Genomic DNA, 21,977 nt, shown 5'->3' with positions numbered 1-21,977 from the left:
TCTAGGCCTCAAAACTAGACGCACAAGCCTCAAGAACGGTGGCAATCAACAGATGTTAAAAAGATGAGCTCTTTGCATCACAGTACAACAAATAACTAACAATAATGACAAAACAACAACAAAAAAGTTTAAATGAAGTCAGCAAACATGCAGCAAAACAATAATCCTATAACAGTAACTGCATAATTTATTCATGCTGCAATGCATGGGAACTCACAAACCCTTAAAATTTCAACAATATGAAATTCTTTGTTCACATAACTGTGTTTGACTAGTTGGGACAACATTTGGGGTAATTTTGTTTTTAGGGTTTTTATGTAGTTTCAAGAAAATACATATTTTTTTAGTATTTGAGACCCAAAAGGTTTCGTCAACAGTGCATACAGTGCATGCTTGCTGAGTAAAATAATTTTTTTTTCAACAAAAACTCCCCCCGCACTGGTATTATGCACCAAGATGATCTGATCAGAATTGATAATAGTAGTATTTTACATTTCTTATGCTTAGGAGTTCTTCATATCACCTTGTCAGGTTGTTACTGCAGTAATGTTGTCATAGTATTCACTGAGCGTGTGAGACTGTGTGTGTGTGTGTGTGTGTTTAAACTCAGATTGACTGATAGAGGCTTCAGGGAATTTGCTCGTGGCTTTTGCCTGTAACCTTTATATAAAACCAGGTTTTGATTTGAAACGTCTCGCTAACACCTATGACACTGTATTTCAGGAATGAGTTTGCAGAGTGTTTCTGCAACAGCCAGACGTGCGTCTCGTCAGACAGTTATCATATCGAGAGGCTGAGAGTTTTCACGCTGTGTGTGTGAGAATGTGATATTGTCTATTGTGTCGAGTGGGAAGGTCTGTGGCGCGTAATTAGAATATGGGCTCCTGTGTTGTGACTGGCTTCTTTGAGCGAGCTCACCTGTGTGCTTCCTGCTCATTAGCATTCTCATGCATATTAATAAGGAGCAGAGGCGCAGCACGCCCTAGCTTGGCCGCAGGGCATCATGGGAGATTACTTGCATGAGTAATCCCACTGGCTGGAGTTGGTCCAGAACTCCACAGCTGTCCGTCAAAGCACAGGCGGGCAGAAGGGCATCAGGGTGTGTCGGGGCAGGGCAGTAAAGGGCTAGCGTTTAGCATGGGCTTAGCATTAGCTCATGGAGGAGGAAGTGAATCTCCTTTTTTCATCGTAATGAGAGGGTGGTTTTTACGGTGGTTTTGCTGATTAGCTTAGTTTAGGAGTTTGCTTTCTTAATGTCTAAAACTAACGCTGTATGCTCTCTGATGTATCTTCAGTTTCTTTCAGCATGTAATTCTACCTGTTGTTGACATCTCAGATTCATTAGTGCAAGAAGAAATGTCTAGTGCTGAACTACAAAAACATGTGATAGAATTGCATTGCAGTGTACCGTTCTTACATTTTGGGTTGGCAAGTTTTTTGAAAGAAGTCTCTTATGTCTAAGGTTGCTTTTGTTTGATTCAAAAATACAGTAAAAACAGTAATATTGTCAAATATTTTTACAGTTTAAAGTATCAAATTTCTATTTGAATATATTTAATAATGTAATTTATTCCTGTGATGCAAAGCTGAATTTTCAGCATCATTACTCCAATGTCACATGATCCTTCAGAAATCATTCTTATATGCTGATTAATAAGTATCATAAAAGTGATCCATATGACTCTTGCAATATATTCCAATATCAAAGTTAGAATGTGTGATATATTATTCAGACTGAGCTTTTATGCTGATTTTGCATCCTTTTTTGGCTTTATTTGCCATTCGTTGCAAATGCATGGAAAAGATTGACCAGCACAATTCTTCATATTTCTTCCTTTTTTTGTTCCACAGAAGAAAGAAATGTCATATGGATGGTTTGGAACATCACAAGAGTGAGTAAAATATTTTTGGTAAATAATATTATGTATAATAGCAGAATCTTGTTGTGTTATGTTGCTTTAAATGTGATGACACATGTTGCTTCATTTCTCAAAACCCACACAAAAAACTACATTATGGAGGCCAAGATCTTTCATAATAACAAGTCTCCATGTTAGAATAACCAGCAGTGGCGTCAAGGGAAGGGAACACCCACTTTTCATCAGCCAATCTGTTCCCAATAGATAAAATCAAGTCCTTCCCAACGTTTTTCCTCATTGAACATTCAGTTATACTTGAAAATGTAATAAGTAAGTAAAATTGGTTGCAAATGCATTCATGTTGACTTGACATTTTCTCAGTTTTCATTTGTTCATTCAGCTTTCATTCTAAAGCAGCCAAATCAAGTAAACTCAAGAGATTTTTGCTGTATCATTTGATAGAGAACAATGCAAGGTAGGTGAAAATGTCTTTATTTATCAATGTTTATCTCTGTGGTACAGAAATTAGATTTCACAGTTGCTGGAATTAGATGTTTGGTTGCAGAAGAGCAGTATTGATCTCTCCTGCTCCAGCACTCTGAAGTCTATTAGTGTTTCCACATCATCAAACATATGAAAGTGTATGCCAAATATGTGTGTGTGTGTGTGTGTGTGTGTGTGTGTGATAGAGAGAGTGAGAGGTAGGGAGCACAGTAGGGTTCACATACTGTGTGAATACTAATTCAGCTCTCTTGGCAGGTCAGGGTCCCTCTCCTCTCGACATTTACCCATCTGCACCGCAGCTCACACTCTCACACACAGCTCCTGTGGATTACCTAGGCCGCAGGACAGATCCGTTTCTATGGAAACCTCATAGCAGGCCGCATGAGTTAACCGTACACCTCTTGTAAAGTCTCTCCTCCAGGAGTGTGTGTGTGTGTGTGTGAAGCACACAGCACTGGGTGAACTGCACACCGACCTGTCACTCAGGTAATTACTGTGCTCTTTAATGAAGGACAAAAAAATCTTGTGTTCTTTTCCTGAATATGGTTTTGGGGTAAAGCTTATCAGTGACAGATGATCCTGCTACACATGCGAAACACCTCAATGTGAACTTATTTGAAAAGCATTAAGCATTAAATCAAAAGCTTTTAAAAGAAGACTGTTCTGCTCACCATAGCTGCATTTATTGATCACAAATAGTAATATTGTGAAATATTATTTCACAATATTCATATTTAGATTCTATTTGAATATAATTTAAAATATAATTTATTACTGTGATTAAAGCTGAATTTTCAGCATCTTTATTCCAGTCTTCAGTGTCACATGATCCTTCAGAAATCATTCTACTATGCTGATTTGCTGCTCAAGAAACATTTATTATTATTATCAATGTTTAAAACAGTTGCATTATTTCTGTGGACACTGATACATTTTTTCAGAATTCTTTAATGAATAGAAAGTTCAAAAGAACAGCATTTATTTGAAATAGTCTTTAGTAACATTATAAATGTCTTTACTGTCACTTTTGATCACTTGAATGCATCCTTGCTGAATAACAGAATTAAATTCTTCAATAAAAAAAAAATTACGGTCCCTTTTTCCTGGGTTGTCAGAATAGAGGAAGTCGTCATAGTTGGGCAAACTCCTGGTGGTGAACAGAATCTACAACAAAAGCATTTCTCTAATTATGCTGGCTACTTGTCTCTCATTTTCTATTAAAAAAAGCTTAAAGATAGGCTCTTACAATGGAAAGGGAAAAGATTGGCTCTCCATAAACGCTGACATACTCACTGTTTCAATACTAAAGCCACAAGATGTAAACAATATTTGAGTGTTATTATGATTTTAGTAGCAAATAAATCACTTCCTAACCTTTACTATTTTGAGTTTCGAGAACTTTACAACTCTATCTCAGGACAACACCATAAACCCTAAAACAACTGTAAAACACCTTAAATAATGCACACATTTTAACAAATAATAATAATAATAATGTAAGTGCATTTATGAAATTATTAGATCACATTTCTGCTTTTAAACCCTCAATAAATGAGTTCAGACATTTTCCTCATAAATGAGTTGGTTACAATGCATTTACATAGTATACAGTACTATCTATAATACTAATCAGACCATTTAGAATCATGCAATTAGATGATGTTATTTTAAATGTATAAATTGCAATTCAGCAGATTACAAAGACACATTCACATGCTTAATTACAGAGTTCCTTTAATTAGTCTGCTTGTAATGATACATTGTAGTTTATTGCATTAGCATGGACACCATAATATAAAGTAAAACCCAAAAAGTAAAATCAGAGTTAGCTGTAAAACTAAACCAAGGGCATGTTGGTTCATTTCTTGTGGCAGTAATGAGAACAGCAAAAAACAATAATAATACATTTGAAGATAGACATTGTCATTTAAAGCCTTTTCAGCCATCTGATATCGTGTGTGTTGAGGAAACGGTGTTAATGTCATAATGTCTATACGAGACGGGGTGTATTACAGAGTATCTGACATTGAGTGTGTGCTTGTGTGTGTGTAGGTTACCATTTGATTGACAGGTGAGCAGAGTCTCAGTGCTCTGGGCTTCATAATCAGCAGCTTTATTCCGAGCACAAAGGATTGTGGGAAGAGAGGGATGAGAGAAGCAGAGAAGTGCAGAATAGTAAAATTCCCGGAGGAGAGGAGGGGTTGCCTTCTCTCCTTTGTTTATTTTTTTGCTTTCCTTTGAACAGGTTCTCAGTGTGTGTGTTTTTGGGGAGTGCAGGTAGTGTATTTGGTGTATTTTTGAGTATGTGCGCAGCTCGGAGTGTGTGTTTTGAAACGAGGGTTGTTCTCATTATGACTGATAGATCAAAAGCGTGATTAATTTCTGAGCACGTCTTCCCTGGTGCTGTTGCTCCAGCTGTTCAGTGCTCCTCATGCCGATAAAACGGACACTCTGATTGGACGAACTCTTAGTCAGTCAATCAAACGGGTGGGTGGGGCTTAGTGATATTTTTGTATCTGAGATGTTTTCCTGCATTAGTTTGTTGTCTTCTGAGTTTTATAGAACATTTGTCGGGATATGTGGAATTTATTTTGATTTAAACTATCATTTTAAATATTTGTAGAACATGTAAGTTTGAAAACACATCCAGTCTTCTTACTTAATGAGGTTAAGCGCCACATTTGAAGTTAAACATTACTATTTCTTCCTTGGATTAATCGCTTTTGCTTGTTTTGGATGAATGAATAGCTGTAAAATGAAGTAAATGTGTAATTTCCGCGCTGGACCATTAGTGAGCTGATGCTACTGTGGCTTAAACTTTCCATCCTCTCCGGGCAGCTGCGTTTTTTTCCAGTGAAGGTTTTATTGAAGCCGGCGTTTCTCAGAACTGCTGCTGAACCTCATTTACTTCAGCTCCAGGAAGTCAATAGCATCACTTCTCTTTCCTCTCTGCTTTTTCTTTTCTCTCTTTCGTCAGAACTACTTATGTTCACAACGTTCCTTGGCCGTCAGTCGGTTTATCTGCCTTTTCGTTACATCTTTCTTTCTTTCTTTCTTTCCATTCCTGACCGTGTGTCCACGTGTTTCAGGAAGGATTTTGCAAATGTTTCAAGTGATTGTTGCTCGGCAAATAAACTTCGGGGGATTGTTCAAAACCCAAATCATCTTGAGGAAAACTTTTGTTAGAGCCTTTGACCATGACTCTCTCTGCTTAGAGTTTTCTTGCTTAGAAGATGCCATAGTTACCAATATTTACAATTTCCGAGCCTGTCTCCTTCTCTGAGTATTTTTGTGCAGTCGTATAAGTGATTTTCTCCTGTTTTGCCTGCTGATTAAGCTCATATCCATAAACAAAACGACCTCGTTTAACAGATTACAAAGGAATTACACGATCAAAGAGCAGAAGTCGGGATGTATAAGAGAGTGGGAGAGAGAGCGAGTGTGTGAGTGAGAAGGAGATTGTTTGTGTGTGAGGAAGAGAGAAAGAGATACACCTCTTGCCCTGCTCTATCTGATATGGGAATCCATTTTGTGCTGAATGAACGTAACAGCTAATCCCGCCCTCTGGTACAGGCCTCAGGGTCTCTGACACTCACACACACACACACACCCAGCAGACACACTGTGCATTTACATGCATTCAAAGAACCAACATTTTGTTGCGTTGCAACATGTTTTTATAAATTCACACTGTTTTGTGAATGAATACTGACTGATTTGCACTAAATAATGTGTGCTCGAGAGGGCAGGCTGCAGTAGTCACCAAGTTTACTTATTTATTTAAAATAGCATGCTATTTACTCAAATAAAACTTCATTGACATATAAATGTGCAACACCACATGAATAGTATCTGTTCTAATTGGATCGCAATGAAAATGGTGTTGCCATTGAATCCGATTTCAGCGGGTTCGAGACCAATAGAAGCTAAACACGTAGAATGTAGTAGAGAGGAGATCTTTAACCTTAAGGAGTTTGTCTATGTTAATGGTCATACTGAGCAGTTTGGCTGTACTATCATGATTAGTAGTGAACAGTGTTGGGGAAATTTACTTTTAAAAGTAATGCATTACAATATTGTTTTACTCCCTTTAATTACATTAATTACTTTTTATGGAAAGTAATGTGTTACGTTACCTTTGAGTTACTTTTTAAATTTGGGCAGGGCTTGCTTGTTTGTTTTTAATATTAAAAAAATTATTTTACAAATGTAAAAGCCCTTTTCACAACAAAAATGAAATGAGAATATGCCTCAGGCTGAAGGAAATTTTAATTAATGTCTATACAGTAGAGGGTGCAACTCAAACAAATTGCATGAAGAATATGATGCAGGAGAAGAAAGTTCAACACTATTCAGCAATAACAAAAATGAAGCCCAAATGTGTCATTTTTGCGTAGTATGGTTGAATTAAATCGAAGGTCAGTGACAAAGACATTGGTTAATAAAATGAGATTAATACATAAATTATATTTGGCTTATTTAACATATTTAGTTATTGCAGGTTTGTATAATATTCTGAGTTTGCCTTTGACTGTTTTTATTCATTTTGAGGAATACTGAATCTGTTTTTGTGCACGTGATATGAGCCTAAATACATGTTCATATTTAGTCTAGAACTACAGCAATAGCATGTTCACACAGCACGCACAAGGCCTGTGCATTTACTCCCGATTTCTCTCAACATGGCAACATGAGAGCTGTCAGTCAAGACATGGGAAACAAAGTAACTCCATTGATAACTGTAGGATGGATTATAAATTTAGCTATCCAACTATAAACAACAACTGTTTAACTGATCGTTTTTGTCATCTTGTTGAATAACCTCTGCTAAGAAGGATGAGTAGGCTAGTAATGACAGATAATCTAGATTAGGTGAAATTGGATTAAACTGGTCTGGATTAAAAATCAAACTACATGTTCAGTCACTGAAAAGCCCACCGAACATCAAAGAAGGGTTTTCCTCACTGTGTAGCTCTGGTGAACATAATGGAGTATTGATCCATTTCCATGCCCAAAATTTAGTTTATAATATGACTTTTGATGGTGAACTCCACAAACTGCCCTCTACAAGTTATGGGATTTTTTTCTTCCATTTTTGAGATTAATCCCATTTTAGCACATGAAGTGCTTTTAAATTAAGAATTATCTGAGCACTATTGTGGTTATATAGCCTACAGTGTTGGAATGATGTTGAAGCTTTACATTGCTATAAAACCGACTGAGCATAGCATCCAGAAGTTTGGTGAGTTCACCGGACCGTAACGCTCCATTTGTAACGGACCTTTGACTCGGAAATGAAACGGAAATGATTTTTAATCGAATTTGGAATTTCTGACAAATTAAAGGAATAAATTCTACATACCGCATCTTACATACAGCATCTGATCGATGACAGACTGTGTCATTGATCAGATGCTGTATGTAGAATTTATTCCTTTAATTTGTCAGAAATTCCAAGTTCGATTAAAAATAATGCTTCTAGGCAGGTCTTTTCTGTAGCCTAACTGAATATTAGTAGGCCCATTTTTAACGAACTTTATACACATTAGCTATGTGAATTATTGTCATTATTAAATTTTTTTATACATTTTATATTAGCCTGTGAAAACAATTTTGAGGCCTTCATTGCGGTTTTGTGAGTTTTGGTTTGTGTGTGTGTTAAGAATTATCTGAGCACTATTGTGGTTATATAGCCTACAGTGTTGGAATGATGTTGAAGCTTTACATTGCTATAAAACCGACTGAGCATAGCATCCAGAAGTTTGGTGAGTTCACCGGACCGTGACGCTGCATTTGTAACGGACCTTTGACTCGGAAATGAAACGGAAATGATTTTTAATCGAATTTGGAATTTCTGACAAATTAAAGGAATAAATTCTACATACAGCATCTTACATACAGCATCTGATCGATGACAGACTGTGTCATCGATCAGATGCTGTATGTAGAATTTATTCCTTTAATTTGTCAGAAATTCCAAGTTCGATTAAAAATAATGCTTCTAGGCAGGTCTTTTCTGTAGCCTAACTGAATATTAGTAGGCCCATTTTTAACGAACTTTATACACATTAGCTATGTGAATTATTGTCATTATTAAATTTTTTTATACATTTTATATTAGCCTGTGAAAACAATTTTGAGGCCTTCATTGCGGTTTTGTGAGTTTTGGTTTGTGTGTGTGTGCGCATGTGTGTGTCCGCGCTCTACAGTTATTTTGGTAGATTGTTCTTTTAATTAACGCTCATTTTACGCGCATCTGGCACGTGTATAGATTTAAATAAATTTTTAAGATTCAGCTTAGTTCATTCAAGGAAAAACAATACACTGGTGGTCAGTGGTGTTTGTTTACTGGGCGAAATGAATTTGCAGTTTGTCATTTGTCAAGAAACTACATTTGGCTGAGGTCTTTTCTGTAGCCTAACTGAATATTAGTAGGCCCATTTTTAACGAACTTTATATACATTAGCTATGTGAATTATTGTCATTATTAAATTTTTTTATACATTTTATATTAGCCTGTGAAAACAATTTTGAGGCCTTCATTGCGGTTTTGTGAGTTTTGGTTTGTGTGTGTGCGCGCATGTGTGTGTCCGCGCTCTACAGTTATTTTGGTAGATTGTTCTTTTAATTAACGCTCATTTTACGCGCATCTGGCACGTGTATAGATTTAAATAAATTTTTAAGATTCAGCTTAGTTCATTCAAGGAAAAATAATACACTGGTGGTCAGTGGTGTTTGTTTACTGAGCGAAATGAATTTGCAGTTTGTCATTTGTCAAGAAACTACATTTGGCTGATTTTTTTGACAGATCTAGGGTTGGATCTAGGAGAAGGGAGAGAAACTGTTGAGTGTAAGTAGTTTAAATGCTCTCGTACGTTTTTGATCAACAGTTTCTGTGATTGGAGTCTTTCACCGAACATTTATTGATTGTTTTTTGGAAGGTAACGAAAAGGACCGTACAGTCAAGACGGACATCGTGGATTTTTTTAGGTAAATATCTAATCATATTGTCTTTTTACAGCTAACTTTTCATGGCATAGGCCTAAATTGTGTGAAGTTTTTTTTATGTTATATGTATCTATTTACCCTGTTAAACATCTAATGAAAATAACCAAACATTTTCCCAACAGAGAAAATTAATTTAGTGCACTTCATTAAATACGCCAAACACAATTTTTATTTCTAATTTTCCATGGATTGGTGGCGGATTTACGTGGTGGAACCATCTCGAGTAGCATCCAGACCGAACAGATGGACTCGAGCCCTGACCGGTATATCGTGCATGTGCATCCGCTGCTTTGCGCGTTAAGCCCTATTAAAACCGTGTACCGTGCAACTGGTGCTTCGCTCAATCCCGCGAGCTCTCGCAGACTACACAAGCGAAAGCTTCTAATCCCTCACGTGAGAGGACGGGTTCTCTCGCGCTCACATCGTGTAATTTACAGTCTGCCTGGAGGCCTTAGATATATATCTGAAACCAGACCGTGTTATTTCATAAGAGCCTCCTGCTGGGCGATTCATTTCCACAGTCACCTCGAGACCTTTAAAACGTGCATTTACGCCACAACAACCAACTCATTTTATTCGACTATCATGTTTTTGTTATTCAGCGTTGAGTTTACGAACCATTTGTTGGCTCTATTCGCTAAGATTTTAGTAGTTTAGCCTACATTGTGCTATGTTGATCTGAATTCATCCTGGTGTTGGGTCTTCAAGGTTCATATATTTCCGTTCCTTTCCTTTCTGTTTTGTTTGCCAGAGAAACAGAGAGGGAAAGAGCCAATGATGTAGGCCTGCTCAATAATGTCTAGTTAAAATAACATCAGTCGTTTTAGCTCGCCCATTAATGGAAGATAAATTGAGGCTTCCCTTCTCTCACGTTGTTTTGCGGGTAAAACATTTATGAAGCGGAATACGTCAGTAGTATACGTGTATGTTTGTGAGAGGATCCTCCCTTTGCGCGAGACACCGGGCGCTCGAGGCGTCTCCGTCCGCGCTTCTCATGCACGAGGGCGCAAGCCCGAGGTAATGGCGGTAATTTGGGTTAAATAAAAGGAGCATCAGCTTTTTAAACACTTAAAAACTGCCAACGCTCTCATAGACACAACCTAAAGACTCGGGTATTTTGCTGCTGGGGAGGGAGGAGACTGACTGGGGCTGACTTAAACACACACATTTGCACATGAGCAGAAAGTCTTACTGATACAGTGTTAAACGTCATTATAGGTTTTATTTTCCTAGTAACAATATATATATATAGCTATTCATATTTTGGATTTTTTTAACATGCTATTGGTAAAACGGGTGTCCTAGTCTTTTCATGCACCTGTGTGGCTCTTAAAGCGTAAATTTGACCGACAGGCTGATTTGAGCGATGACCCCCCACGCGCGCCCCACTCATCATCCTAAACGTGCACAAAGCACTTCCAGCGTGGGTCACTGTCCCAGTTCGGTTAGCGGTGAACAGAACAGAAACAATACATGTTGATTGGATTGGCAGCAAGAGAATTCAACTGAATCCAGATTGACCGTGCAGCACCGATTTGGTCAAAAGCCATTACTAAACTCCCTACTAGGCCTATATTAAAGTAGCTATCTAAAATAGGCCACTAAATGAATTAAATAATAATGTGGTCGAATTATTGTATACAGCGGACGATAAAGTGGTATAAATAGGCTATTTGCATTCCATGGTATTAAAACAGTCTTTAAATAATTCGTAGATTTAATATTCTTCTGCTGTTGTGCAACACTATTTCCAAACGAATTGTTCGATTATAATTATTTAAAAAATGCATTGTGATGATAAATAAGAAAACGTAAAAGGGAAATATTCGTTCTTCCATATCTGCAATTAATTTTGCTTCCATGCAAGTGTCTCTCCTTCAGTTAAACTGAAATAAAAATATTTGATAAAAACAGATTTAAGACCACACTGTGAAGCAGTTAAATAACAAAACAAAACGTTTAATCGTGCAATCCAAATTACAGTGACACAATACACCGAGTTAAACTTACGTGTTGCTGAAAAACTCCAAAAGGCAGGTAAATGGTAAAGCCGCGAGGAAAACAGAGACAAATAAAACTGGCCCTGCTAAAGAAAGCACAAACGACCTTAAAGAAATGTCCACAAAAATCATCAAAAATGTTGAAAGCGCACTTGGTTCCTTATTAGGCGAAGATACAATATTTATTCCGTGTCTCCAGGGATGAGGCTGCTCTCTCTATTGTCCTCCCTTTCCTCAATGCTGATGCTTAATTTTCAAAACTTCTATATTACCAAGGGACCTACGACATCAGCCGGAGAAATACCCAGCAAGTACAAAATCCGAGCCAGGGAGCGCTTTGTGCAGAGGGGAGGCATTTCAGCCGCTTTTACCGACTGCGCGATTTCATTTTCACGCGCTATTTTGGGGATTTTTTTTTCTTTCATTCGTCCAACAGCGCGAGGAAATCGGGTTATTGGATCGCGACAATGTCAGCCACATTTCCGGGACTGGTGCACGATGCGGAGGTATTTAAATTCATTTCTTATCACCTCACAGAAATCGTTTAATTTCATTTCATTTAGCGTAGCGTGGCATGGAGGGAAATTGCGATCACTTAGCACAGCAGAATGGAAGTGAAGACTTCTGAGGGGAGTTTGCTGCGAGGCGAGGAGAAATACCATGTGTTAGTTTCTAGTGAAAATGGCTTTTACTATTAGTTTTTTTTTTGGTGGCGAATATGGCTCTCTAGTTCATGTAAAAGTCTCTGCCGTGATTGGAACCGTTTTATATATGTCATAATAATTATTAGTTGTGCAGACTCTCGTGTCTTGCGCTGACCTGCGGTGAAACGGGCGTAGACTGCTGGCACAAAACGGCTTTTAATAGAGTTTGCACGATGTAGTAATAATAATATAGTCAAATAACACACTCCGCGGCAAATGATAGACAAGTGAGGGAGGGAAAAAACGCTGTGAGCTCGTGGAGCAGTTTGCAGTGTGTTTCACGCACTCCCTCCCAGGCACGGAGAGATGACATCGCCGTCAGGTACTTTTCTAAAGACACTTTGAGCTGCTGTGTGTGTTTGTGTGTTTGGGGAAGGTTTGAGTTTCCGCCGCGTGAGAAATGCGCGCGGATCGCTGCGAGCGCGTGTAAATGGCATCCCTCACATTTTTCTCTTTTTTCCCCGCACAGATACGTCACGACGGATCAAACAGCTACCGTTTGATGCAACTCGGGTGCTTGGAATCTGTGGCCAACTCGTCTGTCGCTTACTCTTCATCGTCTCCGCTTACATACCCAGCTACCGGAACCGAATTTGCCTCCCCGTATTTTCCCACGAACCACCAGTACACGCCCTTACACCACCAGTCCTTCCACTACGAGTTCCAGCACAGCCACCCGTCCGTGAACCCGGACGCGTACTCATTAAACTCTCTCCATCACTCGCAGCAGTATTACCAGCAGCTCCATCACGGCGAACCGACGGACTTCATCAACCTTCACAACGCCCGGGCGCTCAAGTCCTCGTGTCTGGACGAGCAGCGGCGGGAACTGGGCTGTCTGGACGCGTACCGCAGGCATGACCTGTCAATCATGAGCCACGGCTCTCAGTACGGCATGCACCCCGAGCAAAGACTGCTGCCCGGGGCGGGTCTGGGGCTGCCGCCATCGGGGGCCGATGACCTACAGGTACCTCACCGGCATTTCTACCGTTCAAGCACAAAATACACACACTCAACGTGCCACCACCGTCTCACACGCACGCAGGCTGCAGAGAGGTTGACGTCTTCAGGGATGTTGTATAGTCACTTTCACTGCCCGAACAGAAGAAATGATCGCCCGAGGGCTTCGACCAAAAAACCTTAGACGTCAGGAGAGTCTGAAAGAGAAAAATCGAAGCCGAGCGATCGCTTCTTTTCGGCCTTTTCGTTTTCTCAAAACAAATTAATGTAGCCTAATAACGAACAATGCATTAGTATTTCGAAATAGCTAATTAGAATCGTCAAATAAATAAAAAAATCGTCTGATTTGCAGAAATGCGTTATTTCCTAACATGTGAAATTTGACTTTTTAAACCTATATTTCGAAACGTTTGGAGGCACCATGTTTTCAGTTGATTTAGCTGGTGGATTTTACATATTTAATATAGTGAATATTGAGAAGTCTGAATTCGGCTGCGCATATGTCGGGCCTCGCTGCTGTAAAGCCGCCGTTTCTTTTTCCTCCGTTAAAAGGCGGATTAAGGGCTTGAAAAAGTGCGAACAAAAGGCAAATCCTCCGCAGTAGAGCACCGTAGTTTATCCAATTTAGGACTTAATGTCAATCAACTGGTTATTTATGCACAGACATCTGAAACAGCTCAAGTTTAACCGGTGAGTCAACAATATGTTAAAATCAAAATAATTATACAATCCTTTTTAATACTTCAGTGAAATTGAACAGATTAAATATATTGCTTTTGAGAGAACATATTTTAGCTTGCAGATTAAATTTTTTATTTATTTGTTTTACTCAAATCAAATTCTAATAGAGTATTTAAATGATAACATCGACGTAATCTAATTTATAGAATTAATAGAAATTGTTTCTTATAAAGATTCGATAATAGTAAAATACGGTACCAGTAGGCTAACTAATATAAAAAGTGTAGTAAATGTAAACATTTGTATTGCTTTGACTAATAATAAAAAATAGATAATTGTTGAATAATTCATTTTTGATTTGCCCGTCATGTTTTATAGGGCCTGTTTAAATAATAGCCTGAAAAAATAACATCACCTACGTTTTCTATTTTTAACATTTTATTTTGCAATAGCATCATTTGTCAGAAAACATTCGTAAACCGTTTTAAGCTATTTTAGCAGAGATGTCATTTTGTAGTAGCCTATATTATTTTATCACATGATTTTTATCATATGGTATACTTTTGAATAATAGCTTCACACAAACTGAAAAAGTAGCACAATAGTATAAAGTTTAGACGTGTTTTCTACAAAAAAGTCGTGAAGACTCGATTATTATTGCTGTCGCGTGTTCAGGAACATTCTGCACACGCAAACACGCACACAAAAAGGCCCACAGGAGAACGGACACAAAAACATAGAAAGCAACACATACGTCCCGTGAAAAGGTTTTGGACCTTTCTTTGGTGCTGAATGAAACCGTGCGCTCGGTGAAGGCCGCGGAACAGATGCGGTCAGTCTCGTGCGCACAAGCGCATCTTTGAGCCGCTAAACAGATTTGGCACGCGGAACAATAGAAGCTGCCGCACCTTTAACACGCACACGAGTAATTTATGCCTGATCCGACGGGTTTGTATATTGATTCTATAATCACTTTAACTGCGGGGAAAAGAAAAAATAGAGCATGAGTTTGTTAAAGGGTTATAAGAGCACGCCAGTATGGATGTGAGCGTGTGTGGGTGAATATGTGTGCTTTATTTATTTTTTGAGACTGTGTCTCTGACTTGGCCTCCAGACTGGTCGTGGCTCGTGAGACGGATTAACTCTTTTCTTTTGATGCCATCCAGTGTTCCTTTGCCTGATGACATCACTGATAAGAGAAAGCAAAATAATCTGTTGGTTTGACATCATAATGTAACCGGTTCCATTGCTACTGCAACTTAACTACCTGTAACCACGTGGTCTGTTTAATATGTCACATGCCTCGTCAAAACCTAAACACTGATCATCACCATGTATAAGATTAGTTTATTATTGATAATGAAGTTCATATATGTGTGTCTAGGGATCTGTAGACGCGCAATGCGGACTCGTGTTAAATGGACAAGGTGGAGTGATTCGGAGAGGTAAGGTCACAACAAGAGAAGCACACACTCATTTAATTTATTTTATAAACTGTTTTTATTTTTATTTTTTTATTTCTAATTATATTTTCACTAACGCCAGTCTTGACTGTTAACTATGATTTGAATTCTTATTGTATAATCACATGAGAATATAATTAAAGTAAATACGAAAAAATGTATCATCGTTTACATTTTTTTTTTGTATATTTAATAGCCTACGTACTGCTTTCCCGTGACAAGCACAAGGTTTTAATATTTTAGCATAAGCATTTTAGCCTTTTTCATTTAAAGATAGGCTACTAAAAATCAGCGTTGGTTTTATTCATTTATGAATCCAAAAATATTGTTTTAATACCGAAAACTAATAGTAATATTTTAATAAAAATGATAGGAAAATAATTTATTTGTAATATTATAAAATGTTGTCTTTCCTTTCATAAGGAATTGCATTAATGTGAATGTCAATCAACAGGCCTACTGCTTTCATTGTTAGACTGTTAAATTATTACTGTTGTTGAAAGAAAAATAAATAAAAAATAATGCAACAAAGAAATAATAAACATTTCAGTATCGTCAGGAAAAAAATCTATGAATTTAGCTTAATTAAATGCATATTTACATAGGCTATTTGATGCAACCATTTTTTGTCCTCAAGTAAAAAGGTGCAAATTCATTTTAACGTATTATATCTGAAAAGGCAAATCTTGGATGTTCAAAATTATTATTAGTATTACTATTGGTGTTTATGTTGTCCTAGACGTTCGTATTGCTTTGAAAATGTGTATTACTTGTATTGAAATGAACGTTATCTTTTGTCTCAAAGCATGCTTATTATCTGACGTCGCAATTCAGGCTGCATAATTAAGGAACTATATCTTTTTGAGAAGTTCAAACCCCGATAAAACATACATTTCTCAAGGTCATTCTCCACTGAGAGCCGTTCAAGATCATCTCAGAAGAATGTCAGTATTCTCTGTCTGCCTGCCGCGGTATTTTGTAAAACCGCGAGGCTTGTGCGGATGAATCGCGTTCCGCGTTTCTTAATATTTTCTTAATATCAGTCGCATCTTTGTCTGACTCTTCAAAGCTGCAGCGGATCGACACACGTGTGGAGTTTGCCATAAAGCGAGCGGTGTCTCGGGCGCTTAATTTTTAATAAACTCTGTCTAGGTGTTGGGCTCGCCATCACTTCCAGTTAATGGTGTGCAGGATTTAGCCGAGAGCTCCGCCGCTCCAACCATCACAACCAATAATCATTGCTTTACCTCGCGCTCCGGTATCGATAGCTTCTCGCGCCTCAGGCGCACGCTTTGATATGTTAATGCCGCGCGGATCCAAATTCAGTGGAGATCATATTAATGTTGTTCACACTGACTGCAGCTTTGGCTTCGTTGAATATTCAGATAGCGTTTTTCAAAAGAAATCAGTCAAGAAACGAGGATCCTACTTAGAAAAGTCGTCTGTGTTTTAATCATGATTATCCATCCCTCTTCGCTTTCAGGAATTTGATCGCGCTTCACCCCGCCTTTACACGCGCGCGCACCGCACCGTTCTCTCGCCTATGTGTGTGTTTTGGGTGATGGGCGTGAGGCGCGCGCCGCAAACACACACCACCGCTACAGTTGAAATGGAAACAGAATGACATTTGGCCTATGTCTTTTTTTCTTTAATTTTCGTGGCAAACTTGCAAAAAGCGCTTGATTCGCTTTGTGATCGCTCGCGCGCTGCCTCGGGCTACTCTCCCTCGCGCTTAAATACCCGCTATCGCCTCTGGGCCCGGCGCGCGCGACCAGACTACCGGCAATAGCTCTTTTTCAATTGCCCTTGGCAACATAAAATACAAACTACTTTGAATCAAAACATTTTGGGTGGAATTAATGTGAAGTGAACTTGCATGCTAGCAGAGATCTTGGGTTTGTCAGAGCTCTTTAGGGTGACTGATGAGGAGCAGGTTAGAGGCCGGCTAGCCAGAAAACCCCTTCAGGAACACACACCTTGGCACACTCAAACACAAATACACACACGTGGCTAAATAAGGTAGCTGAGCCATTGATTGCAGCTGGAGCTGAACTTGTGATCTTTACAACATGGATCTAGGTGTGGTATGGATCTGACATATACAGTGCTTAATAAATAAATGGGTACTATTTCATATGCAATTAGATGTGCAAAAAACTAATGTAGCCTACAAAACAGAATTATTCACACAAGTGGTTGTCATGAAATAGCTACTTACAATCATTTTAATTTTAGTGGCATTTTTAATAAGTTGTATGCATGCTTGTTCGTATTTAACTACATGGAATATTTGCACTCGTTTGTCACACCACATGATCTATTGAAATGAAGTATAGAAAGCAAAAATACCTACAATACATAAGCTTGTCTGTATGTCATGGACACGTTATCTGTCATCGGCCACTCATATGCAACTGCACAGCTTCAGTGCATGGTTTTAGAAATGGTTGCAAAATAAAAAAGCATTATGAATGATTATGCATCATATTAAATTGATTTCTTTGCAGTTTTATTCAGTTACCAAAGCTTGCATATGGATGATTTTCTCATTTGCGGCCCCCAACAGAACATGCAAACACCGTCGCCGGTCATTTCCGAAGGGTTGACGTGTTGTGGTTTGTTGTTGTGCACATGCAGGTGGCACGTGTGTAGTGAACCCTACAGACCTGTTCTGCTCTGTACCAGGAAGACTTTCTCTGCTCAGCTCTACCTCAAAGTACAAAGTCACCATCGCTGAAGTCAAACGCCGCCTGTCTCCTCCAGAGTGTCTCAATGCTTCACTACTCGGTGGGATTTTAAGAAGGTAAGAGATGAACTTTAGACACATGAAACTCATGCACACGTTTGAAATTTTGAAAGGAAGCATCCAATTCTGAACCAACTAAGGCTTTAGGAAACCATGTCTAAGAGAAGCACAGTTTTACAATTAGTAATCCAAAATATTTTCTCAAGGCATTGAAATACGCGTAATGAGAATGAAGGAAATTCCTTTTTTTAAATTTAGTTAATTGGCAAAACAAAACGCAAGACAGAAAGAGGAAAAAGAGATGGGACATGGAGTCCTGGACACTTAATCCAGAGATAAAGAAGAGAATGTGGATGTGTGAGAGAGAGATGGAGAGGGAATGAGAACAGTGAAGCTGAGGTTCCATTATTGATGAGGGACACAGACTGGAGAGCAGAAATGAGGCCAGTGACGAGAAGAGAGGAGAGACACACACACTCATTTTAAACACAGGACAACACATGCTGGTAAAGCTCAGGTTCATTAATGCCTGCAGAAACAAAAGAATCGACAGAAAAACATTCAGAAATTGAGTCTGTAAGGAAAAATGGAATATTGGTCTTTATACACATTATAGTCTGAATGAAGCCGATGCATGGGCAAAATAAGCATTGTGATGCTTAGTCCTAAATATTTTTAAAATTGCACCGTTGAAAAAAAATGTCAGGACTCATTTTAGTTAGTTTAGGTTCAATAATTTAAAAGCATTTTGAAAAAAGAAAAAAAAAAGACAGCAGCAAATGCTCTACAGTGGATATGAAATGTGACATGTCAGTTGCATGTAAGCATGTTGCTGATGGACTTTCTCCATCTGTGTGGGTCAGGGCCAAGTCAAAGAACGGCGGTCGGTGCCTCAGGGAGAAACTGGACAGGTTGGGACTCAATCTCCCAGCAGGCCGCAGGAAAGCAGCAAACGTCACGCTGTTGACCTCTTTAGTGGAAGGTATGGAGTCATTTGTGCTTTTTTTTTTTTTTAATAATGCCATATCTTGTTTATCAAGTTCATGGTTGTTTTCATATGCATGCTTTTGTTTCTGACATTGAATACTGTCTTGATTTGATTTGATTTGATACTTGATGTTTGGACAATGACTCATTTAATGAATTTGGTTTGTTGAAGTTGTTTAAAGGAAGCAGATATAAAATATGATGCAAAATGTGAGCAACTTGTTTATATTTTCGTTCTATTTTATTTAATATCTAGGACCTGTTGAGTGCATTTTTGCAATTCAACAGGTTGTAAGCGTGATATTGATGCATCTGGTTTAGTTTCTATATATTTGTTGTGGATGAGCTCTTATTAAGATTGAAACAAATCTATTCTGGCATAAAAGAAAAAGTCTGAAATATTTTTAGTCTACAGACAAAATCTCTATTACTCAAGGGAAGAGTTTAAGAATTAGAATGGTGTGAGACAGATTGATGCAACATCTATGCAATTTTTTAGGCAGCAGTTAGAGATTGAACTGATTTCCCTGCTCCATTCATCCCTCATCTTCTTCATCTGTGTGTGTGTGTAGGGGAAGCGCTACATCTGGCTCGGGACTTTGGTTACACCTGTGAGACAGAGTTTCCCACCAAAGCGGTCGGGGAGCATCTCGCCCGCCAGCACACAGAACCAAAGGAACAGAACGCGCGCAAGAAAATGGTGCTGGCCACCAAGTAAGACGGCAGTTCTTTACTACTTTTAGCCAAATGTGTTTATGCATACCACTTAATTGGATAGACATTTGAACTTGAAATAATACATTTCTAAATGAGACCTTCATATGCACCAAATTTGAATGATCTAGTGCAGTCTGTCTTCATAAGAACTCGTCTTCAAAATCAGATGCACCTTAGAGAATGAGGTTTTATTATTGAGGATTGGAGGAAAGCATACGTGTTTGCATGAGTGTAACGTATGAAAACTAAGATCTCATTAAATCTGCTCTATGCATTAATTATGAGGAACTCTGCTTTGGTTTGCATTTTGAAAATGCGTCCTTGTAACTGTTCGAATGGCTGTGTGTGTCTGCAGGCAGATCTGTAAGGAATTTCAGGATTTGTTAAGTCAGGATCGATCTCCACTCGGTTCCTCTAGACCAACACCTATTCTGGACTTGGACATTCAGAGACATCTAACACACTTCAGGTATAAAGCCGAAACCTGCATGCAAAAATAGAGCAAACATCCATGCACCTTATGCAAAAAATAACCATAAGACTTTAGATTCATGAGCTGATACAGGTAACAAAAGTGCATTAAATTGTAAACCTATTTGCATTTATGATTACAATTATAAACTAAAATAATATAAGTTTGCAGTATGTTGTTTTTGTACAGCTAAAATTACTGGAAGTCTTGCACATACAAGATATTTTTAAGGGGAATATGCTAATGCAAGTATTGTTATTAATCACCATTTTTATTATCTTTTTTTAGTCTGATCACGCATGGATTCGGTACGCCGGCGATTTGCGCGGCTCTTAGCACCTTTCAAACGATTCTCAGCGAAATGCTTAATTACCTGGAGAAACACTCAGCCAATAAGAACACGGGAACACCGGACACCAACCAGATCAACTCCAACTCGGACAAAACACTGCGCAAAACCACCGAGCCACAGATGAAAGACGGTAAAATCGAGAAAACGGAATGACTCTGACACAGGAGTGGCCGCTTTCCCACTTCCTGATCCGAGCCCTGATGGGCGGGCCTCGTTCAGGGCGTGGCTACTGGGGGCGGGGTTACAGGGTTTTTATTCCATATGCGTTTTATTTATATAACTGGCATAACTTCCTATGACCTCAGCTTTCCCTGTACCAGAGTCTGTCTGTATGTACCAACCAGTCATGGCATTCTCACTGCCCGACGAACGCGAACCATTTTCATTGTTTTCTAAGTTATCAAAGAAGTTATTTTGCTTAAAGTTTGTCTGTATGTAATTAGTTCAAATAATGATTTAAAAAATGCATTATCTTTTATTAAAAGACTCACATTCCATTTTTGGCAAGACCTAATTTGAGGTCAGTTTGAGACTGTAAATTATTACAGGTAACTTTCCCTGTTAGTTACTGTATATTGTGCATGTTAAACTTTGTACACCATCTGAAACTGACATTCCCCACTGTTGTTCCAAAACACAAACTCTTGACTGCATTTGTACAAAAATTATATATAAATATATAAATTCAATCTTTTCTTGTAGGCTTTGAACTACATATAAATAACCCTACATGCAAACTACTGGTGTTCAATAAAGCATATTGCTCAAAGTCTTATATTAACTCTCCTTACTGGACTTGAATTCTTGTGCTTCTTCTTGAATACGAATCTTTATGTGCATTTGAAATGGATTCGACACAGACAACTCCTTATTGATTAATCAGACACGTACTTCAACCTAACAACCTGCTGCAGCCAAAAAATCTCACTCACCTGGGTCTGTCCTACATGTTAAACAAGCGGTTTTTACCCAGACACGTCTTTGGCTGACCTGCCTCTCTGGCTTTTCATCATCCTACTTCAGGAGATCTATAGCAGCCTCCCTTCCTATAGCAGCTTTTCAATGAGCCTGAAGACCTTCAGTAGCTGGTTTAGGTTCAATAGATTTGTAAGTAAATGCTGTAGGGAAGTATTTGCTTTACCTCACTCATTTACACTTTTATTTCATTCACAAAGAATGAAAATACCCAGTGAACTCATTCCACAAAACACTGAGGAACTACTGGGAGAACATTATAAGGAAAAGAGAACAGACGCAGCTTTATTTATACAATTATTGCATTTTATTCATTCTAAAAACAATCACAATGCAGCTAAACTTGATTGTTTGGACTATTATTGAATACATCACGAAAAAATGGTTGATGTAGAATAAATTAAGCACCCAAGCAGAACAGATCATTAACAGCACAGAAAGACCAATGCTGCACTGGAAGGCTTTACAAAGTCAATAAGCGACTGACAGATCGATGCGAAGCTTTGCACAAGATAAAAGCGATTCATATTCGCATTTTTTGGGAGGAAA

At 38.4% G+C, this 21,977-nt stretch overlaps 1 protein-coding gene across 9 annotated transcripts in view; it reads left to right on the top strand.

Moving 5' to 3' along the window:
- tfap2d (transcription factor AP-2 delta (activating enhancer binding protein 2 delta)) overlaps positions 1-20,862 on the top strand; it is a 28,389-nt gene extending 7,527 nt beyond the window's left edge. Inside the window, exons 1-10 of one of the 9 annotated variants that reach the window (XM_016282965.1) lie at positions 1,875-1,892; positions 2,260-2,334; positions 2,619-2,849; positions 12,545-13,042; positions 15,101-15,161; positions 17,817-17,982; positions 18,789-18,907; positions 19,485-19,626; positions 19,985-20,098; positions 20,390-20,861. In XM_016282965.1, coding sequence (XP_016138451.1) covers positions 12,578-13,042; positions 15,101-15,161; positions 17,817-17,982; positions 18,789-18,907; positions 19,485-19,626; positions 19,985-20,098; positions 20,390-20,606 — 1,284 coding nt within the window. In that variant the 5' untranslated portion in view covers positions 1,875-1,892; positions 2,260-2,334; positions 2,619-2,849; positions 12,545-12,577 and the 3' untranslated portion in view covers positions 20,607-20,861. Of the gene's footprint in view, positions 1-1,853; positions 1,911-2,259; positions 2,335-2,618; positions 2,850-9,186; positions 9,214-9,304; positions 9,354-9,555; positions 9,635-11,764; positions 11,878-12,272; positions 12,398-12,544; positions 13,043-15,100; positions 15,162-17,816; positions 17,983-18,788; positions 18,908-19,484; positions 19,627-19,984; positions 20,099-20,389 lie in introns of those variants that run through there. The other 8 variants (XM_016282968.1, XM_016282967.1, XM_016282969.1 and 5 more) reach the window with 8 other exon arrangements.
- The last annotated feature ends 1,115 nt before the right edge of the window (positions 20,863-21,977 follow it).

Source organism: Sinocyclocheilus grahami, unplaced genomic scaffold, assembly GCF_001515645.1.
Source record: "Sinocyclocheilus grahami isolate Dianchi unplaced genomic scaffold, SAMN03320097.WGS_v1.1 scaffold168.1, whole genome shotgun sequence".
Lineage (NCBI taxonomy): Eukaryota > Metazoa > Chordata > Actinopteri > Cypriniformes > Cyprinidae > Sinocyclocheilus > Sinocyclocheilus grahami.
This window is presented reverse-complemented; position numbering and strand designations above follow the sequence as displayed.